Here is a 7,597-nt window from a genome sequence, read left to right as displayed (position 1 = left end):
GACCATAGAGTAATATGTCAGTTGACCATAGTACGAAGAGAATGGGCTAAATTCTACTATAGAAATAGAGAAAATTACAGTCATATGCGGCTCTTACAACTTATTTTTTAAGGTTTTTAATGTAGCCGCACTGTCAATTTTTTTTAATACTTCTAACATAATAAAATACGCTTGATTTCTGGCATCTCTATTTGCGTAATCTTTGTTACTTAAGTCCCACAAACAGGGAAAGTCTTTATATAGTTCCAGCAATTTTATTAATATGTCACGTTCGGTGACCGTAACTCCCTCGGCGTTCATGTTGACGTCCTACACCGGCGGCGTTGCGAATATGAATGAGCCAATTACCTATATTACTCTATGGAATGAGCCGATTTGGTCGGAACAAAGCGTTCCAATTTGGTTGGATCGGATAGGAAGTTGGTTTGGTCGGTATCGCCGGCGCATCCGACCACGTCAAACCAATATTAATAATAATTATGTCGGACCGACCGCTCTCTACACTTTCCGATTTGGTCGTGGTCGGATGGTTGGCACCAACCAAATCGGAGCGTCTGTAGATGCTATTATTGTTATCTGTACTTAATCTTCGTTAAATAGAAGAATGTTCTGGAACATTCTAGAATGCGAATTTCAATTCGAATAATTGTTCCTTTCATTCACGGTCGGGTTATAAAGAAGCGAATGTTCGATTTTTAAGTTTAGTTCGAACGAGCGTTTTTTGTTCCTGTCGCACCAACGGCCGGCGCGTTTGTTAGAGAGAGTGAAATATATTTACAAAATAATATATGGATGTTTTGATTCTCTAGTCTTAGAATTTAATCTCTACTCTTGTTTTCAATGCATATTATATTTTAAGTATTCTTCCATGTCGTCTTATAGAAGCTATTTTAGTGTAGAATAGATGAAATATATATTTTTTAAACTATTAAGGTGCTCTAAACGGGACTCCAAATTAATGAAGGATTTGATTAGTTTTAAGGGTATTTATTTGATTGAATTTGGACTCCCGTTTATAAGATTTCGTGCCAACTTCTATAAGATATATTTTAGAACTACTGATTGTCCTATTTACCTTGTGATTCTCGACGACTCTTAGGTCTAATGGTTACATATCTAAGTTGGTATAGAACATAATAATATTATGTCCGCTCTTTTTCAGTATTAGATTTTGGAATTTAAGACTCAAAAAGTGGTATGGGGTGAAAATGTTTGAATATCCGGGAATATTAGGTTTATTAGAGAATTATACTCCATGTTGTGTTTTTAATTGTTTAATATTTGTTGTTACAGATGAATTCGTAGAGATATTTTTAAAGTTGCCGTGTTGTATTTTTTATTAGTAATTGTTTTATATAAATACCCGTTCTGAAGTGTTAGTTAAATTTTAAATATATAATATGAAGTTTCTCGCAACATTTACATGCAAAAACGCTGCTTTGATGATATCTCTGCGACAAAAATACAAATTTTCACATTAAATAATATATTGTCTGTAGACATTTTCACTCTATATGAGACATTTAGCTATTATAGTTTGTGAACGACGTTCACGCGTCCTATTGGTCTCTTTAGTGAAAAATTATATGTATTTTATAGTTATGTTTTTATATCGATATTTTTCGAAATTTTACGTTATCGCAGCATAATAATACGGAAGTAGCTTCTAGGTTTCATTTTGAGCGTATGAATGAAGATTTTCATTGCGAATTAGTGTTGTTAGTTTTTTTTTAGTAAAGTTTCAGAACGTCTAAGCGAATAAATAGCAGTTGTTTTCACGTTGTTACATTTGGACTGTTATTTTTCACTGTGATATTGTTACGAGTATTTTTCACAGTGATTTTATTTTTTATTCGTCAAGATCTTCATTCAAACGACTTATGCATTTTTACTAAACATTTTTGTCAACGCAATAACTGCCTATACAAACGTTCAATTACGCACATAATATGTATATAAGTTGTTTTATTATACACTTGTAATTATAACATTGGGTAGCGAGCATGGATGGTTCTTGTTTTATATTTTTTTTTTAATAAATTTTATTTAACACCCTTTCGTTTTTTTATTCGTAAGCTCTATACTATGGAAATAAATGTTGTGATGTATTTGCCGTAGAGGTTGAAGTACGAATTAAATTCTATTTTTCTAGTTGATTGATGTTTTATTTCAATGTGTTACATATCTAATATCGACTCTAGTACAAGCAATTTAGTAAGGCCTGTTTTATTGGGGATATTAAGGAATTTTCGTATTACGTAAATAAATTTTTCACATAATCTATAATATAAAAATGAATCGCAAAATGTGTTGGTAAGCGCATAACTCAAGAATCGAAATCGGTCCAATTTCGATAATTCTTTTTTTATTATATTCCTTGAAGTACCAGGATGGTTCTTATGTAGAGAAAACATAAATATGTACCACGGGCGAAGCCGGGGCGGACCGCTAGTTACTTATATTAAAAATTTGCATAGATTATGTCAGTACAAAAACCGGATTGCCTCTTTTAAATTGTTGGCTGAGGTTGGCTGGTTCGAATCCCGCTTCATGATCGAAGTTAATTGCACACTGCAATTGAAATGATTCAATCATATTTATTATACTAACTGCTTCCCGCGGTTTCACCCGCGTGAATGAGTTAGGTATTTAATGTTCCCATTCCTTATGAAATATCAGAAATAAAAGTAGCTACGTTACTCCATATTACACGTATTTTTAAATTATATCATTGTCTGCAAAAGATAAATAAGGTAACGAATAAATGTAGTCATATATTATTTGAAATCTTTATTTGATACACAACTAAAACACAAAGAAGCCAATTATTCCTCATCAGGCTCATTCACATTATCATCTCGACTTGACTCATACGACATAGCTTTTACTTCTGACCTAGAGTTGGAATTCTTCTTGTCTTTTCCCCGTCGTTTACCCTTTTTGCTTTTAGATTTACTCTTTTGTTTTGTATGTTTTTCTTTCGGTTCCTCCTTTTTAGAATGTTTCGGTTTAACTTTCTGTTTCTCGTCGTCATCGTCGGATGCTTCGCCCGAGTCTTTTGTCTTCGCTGACTTCTTTTTTGAACTTGATTATGAATGATAATTATTTATAATTAAAATTAGATACTTACTCACGTAGTTAATACATAATAACACGATAGTGCTGTGGCTAATAAAGTTAATGGTACCTATTCATCGAATTATTATCATACAGGAATATAGCAAATAAATATGAATTACATTAACATTAGATATAAATCTCGTGATATTTTACCTTATAGATAGTTATAAATACATATTTTGAAGATAAACATTTCAATTTCCAATTAAATTCTAGCCTAGATAATAATTAATTAAACCATGTTACCTTTCTTCTCTCAAAACGTCTCTATCATCATCACTAAAAAGGTAAAGAATTCCAATTAGAATGTTATTATTACTGTAGGTACTAATATACTTTTGATTAAATATTTTTATAACACATCAAACCTGTCTTCGTCTGCTTTATCATTATCCGAACTGCAAACAAAAAGAAAAAATTAAGTGCTCACAGAGTCACAGTACAGAAATATTTTAAATTAAAAAATATCTAACTATCTCAGTTGTAAGTAGGTACAATATTTAATTTTTCATACCTGCCAGCTTTATTTGTATCATCATCCCTGTATGGAAAAAATAACATAAAAACACAAACATAGGTAGTTAAGAATTCATAGATTATTGAATATAAAAATTGATACAAGGCTTACTCTTCCACATTATCCCAATTGACATCCCACTCTTCATGCGTGATACCAGACCGGAACACCCGCCTACAACTTTCTCTGGAAAAAATAAACCGAAAATTAGGTAATACATATATAATATTTATTAAAAACTTAACTACCTACATAGGTATCCAAAAAGATTTTCTTTCGCTCTTAAATCCGTGTTATTTACAAAAAAAAATATTTAATTAGCTGTGCCCTGCGGTTTCCTTCGCAGACAAAAACTTTCAACCTTAGGTATATTTAGGTAAGTTTTTGAAAAATCCTTCATTTGAAAACAATAAAAACGCACCAAATTATAATTGTTAGGTACTTACTCAACATCCTTATTAATAGAACAAGATATGAACTGACGGTTTCTAAAAACACTGGTATAGAGGAAGGGTCCGTGACAGCTGTGGGACTTGGGGTCTATTTTGCACGCAGATATTATTCCCACCACTCGTTCCTTGCCTTGGTACCGAACTAGAAGTGGACCTCCATGATCATTCTAGAAATAATAACGAAAACAAGTTTTTTTATAGAGATATAGGTTTAAAGTACCTACTTATTTTAACTCTCATACATAACATACACAGATACAAAATTGTGATGGTAAACCGTTTTGATTTCTGTTCATTGTGATCTTCAGCAGTTTCCAAGAAAAAGTTTATTTTCATAGATTTAAGTCGCGAGATAGGTATTATAGTGAATTATAAAATGTGGATCAATTTGTAGAAGCAGAATGTTATTAGAGACCACTTTGGTTGTCTAAATTAATATTGCACTTACTTCACAAAATCCACCCTGTTTGTTAGACCGCCGAGCTGTATAATCATCAGGGTCCCGTAGATGCCTGCCCAGGTCTACATGCACGGACTGCAGGTCTTCAGAAGGTTCCAAATGCCGTCTTGATTCCACATCCGTGCAGTTTGCGTATTTTTTCTGCAGAGTTCGATATTTATGATATCTATTAGATATCTAATGAATGTTTCTGCTTTAATAAAATATCAAAATAAGGTTGAAATTTAAATAAATGCTTAAAGTTACCTAACTTAATTATTTTAATGATAGATCAATGATAAATTGTTCGTTATATTATATTCGTATCACATCTAAAATATTCCTACATAAAGTTTTTACAACAACTACAAAAATGAGACGATAACAGAACTTTTACAAAAGATATAGAACCAATTTCATCACTAAAATATAGACCATACATCACAAATTTCACTGAGCCTCTTCATAACATCTTTAGTGCAGATCATATACTGGGTGATAATACTCCTGAATCTTTGAGCCCACTTCTTGGCGCACTGCTCATTGTCCATAATGCATACTTTGGCTTCTTGCAGATATTTCGAGTTTTCTGGTATGTGCACGCTCTCACGACGATATACACCCTAAATTAAAAATATTTTAACACTGTGTAGTGAATTTTTGTTCTGGAAAAATATTTCACCACCATAAAATAAAAGTTGGTACCAATTTTAAATTTTCTGCTCTCTCATAAATGGAAGAAATTGACCGGCGAAACTATGTAAACGAAAGAGGACTGTTTGTGGAGTATAAAGAAATTCCACCGAATTCTTTAAATTAATGCATTCCACAGAATTTTTGGTACATTTACATCTACATTACATGAATTAAAAAAGAATATCCATAAGTCTACGAGAAACCTCACCTCTCTAAATTGATTGCCGCTACCCCAGCCAGCGATGAATCCCTTAGTTCCAGACTTTTCCAATTCTCTACTAACATTGTTATAGCACACAAGATCGGTTGCGAACTCACAGCCATTCTCAACTACACCCAGTTTGAATGGCTTGTCCACTTTTACTATGGCTATGTCATTGGCGGACCATTTTATACTGTCGTGAAAGTCGAATTTGTAATCTAGAATAGAAAAGATCTGTGTTATTAAATATTAACCATTCGTGTTTAGTTAGTTCGATTCCCGGTCGAAGCAAGATATTTTTCCGAAATCTTTGAATGCCGTTCTATTTCTTTTTAAAAATTAAGGAATGTTTCCACACTGTATACAGTCCCAAGTCCTATAACCGAAGCTTGGATCATAATATTTTTTTATTTTGTTATTTTACTTACTTACCTATCTATTTTGTGACTGCCAAATTGTGGATAATACTCACTCTTAGGTATACACTTCCAAATAACTTTTCGTCTGTGTTTGCAAACGCATTCGTCGTTCTTATAATCGAAGCTATCTACAAACTTCGTAGTGCCAGAGACTATGTAGAAATGATCAGCATCTTCCACACAAGCTGCTGACGTCATCACATAGGATGGGTGGACGATGACACCTCCGCAGAGCCAGCCGCGGTATTTGTGAGCTTTAGCTGATTCTTTTGTTAGTTGAAGGTATACCTGGTTTACGAAAACACCAGATATGAGGAATAATAGTAAAGTGTAAAGGAAGAGAAGTAAAAGGATGTTGTAACCAGTTTTTTTACAAATTGCTCATGTACCTATGGTATGATTAAATATACTGTTGACTTCAATTTTTTTCCATTGGAATATTAATTACACTATCCTACTTTCAAACGAAGAGGATTTTAACGGTCACTGACTAATGACTATAGCCAAATCGTCTTAACAAATGTGTGAATTTTTTTTCTATGAGCACCTATTTTTCAATTCTTAAAAATAGTTACCATGTAAGGTCGCTTCCCAATACCAACTCTCTTGCTATACAGAATCCGCCTCGTGTCAACAATCGTGGTGTTCTCATAATCCCACCCTTCGTCTGCAATCTCTTCAATCTCAGTATTTGAGCTGTTCGTTACGGTGTGATTGTGGCCATCGTTGTTAGTGTGTTTTTGGGTTGTTGGATTTGCTAGTATGTTGCCTAGAGCTTAAACATTGTTCATTTAATTTGTATACTTAATTCATAATATTATACCTTTAATTCCTTGTTATATTTATTAGTTGTGTATTAAATAAATTATTCTATCTTTATTATATAATATTATGTATATAGTGTTAAAGAATTATTAGTTGAAAGGGAACTGTGAAAATTCATTTACCTAACTTGTGCAAAACAGACTATATTATTTTAGTTTTTAATATGGTTAAATTCAGAACAGAGCCCGGTAGAGCGGATAGTGCTTTATAAAAAGTTAACACCCAAAGATTGATGACATCTATAGATTTCTTTTCTAATCAATATATACTATTCAAATTATAATATTTAGTATAAAAGGAATAATTGTAATAATAAAATCTTACCTATTGTAAAAAGGAAACATAACGACAAGGTGGAGGTCGCCATTTCAAACCCAATATCAATTTAAAAAGGCAATATTTCTATGCAGGTTTATTGATGCAGTTTTTAATTATATGCTCAATTTATTACGTGGCTTCGCCTCAAGATATAAAAAATAATGATTTCTAAACTAATTGAAGTTTATTCAATAACCGAAGTTTCTTTATGTAACATTTTATAATAAACTAGCTGTTGCCCGCGACTTCGTCCGCGATTCGGTCGTTTTTCGTCATTCGTCGTTTAAAAAAAATACGTGACACTTTATTTTTGAATGTTCTTAATTGTCTCTTATAAAATTTAACTACATTAAAATTGAATACTCTGATAAGAAAATCTTAAAATCATCGAAAATCATAGACATCGAATATCTGAGGAAAACATGAATGAATGTGATTTAAATTCTACATTTCTTAGTAATTAAAATAATAATCTAAATTAAATGTAGATTAACAGTTTGAGCGCGCCATTATAGAATACTTATGTACCTAAGTAATAAATTACGTTAGTTTAGATAGTAACTTTACTAAAAACACGATGACTTTCTTTCGCGCTCGGTACCACTAACT

The 7,597-nt window shown here is 32.2% G+C and overlaps 1 protein-coding gene across 1 annotated transcript; it reads right to left on the bottom strand.

Moving 5' to 3' along the window:
* Positions 1-2,825: 2,825 nt before the first annotated feature.
* On the bottom strand, positions 2,826-7,037 carry LOC149898240 (uncharacterized). The gene is made up of 12 exons (XM_090115269.1): positions 6,995-7,037; positions 6,421-6,620; positions 5,899-6,133; positions 5,433-5,644; positions 4,969-5,151; positions 4,538-4,690; positions 4,084-4,256; positions 3,749-3,823; positions 3,635-3,661; positions 3,489-3,518; positions 3,367-3,399; positions 2,826-3,084 (listed from the first exon to the last, which is right to left on the bottom strand). The coding sequence occupies exons 1-12, from the start codon at positions 7,035-7,037 to the stop codon at positions 2,826-2,828; spliced, it is 1,623 nt and encodes a 540-aa protein (XP_089971395.1).
* Between the last annotated feature and the right edge of the window lie 560 nt (positions 7,038-7,597).

The sequence above is a fragment of the Colias eurytheme genome, chromosome 23 (genome assembly GCF_061535395.1).
Source record: "Colias eurytheme isolate Ceu_HAF_F1 chromosome 23, ilColEury1 Martin Lab GWU primary, whole genome shotgun sequence".
NCBI classification, from domain to species: domain Eukaryota; kingdom Metazoa; phylum Arthropoda; class Insecta; order Lepidoptera; family Pieridae; genus Colias; species Colias eurytheme.
This window is presented reverse-complemented; position numbering and strand designations above follow the sequence as displayed.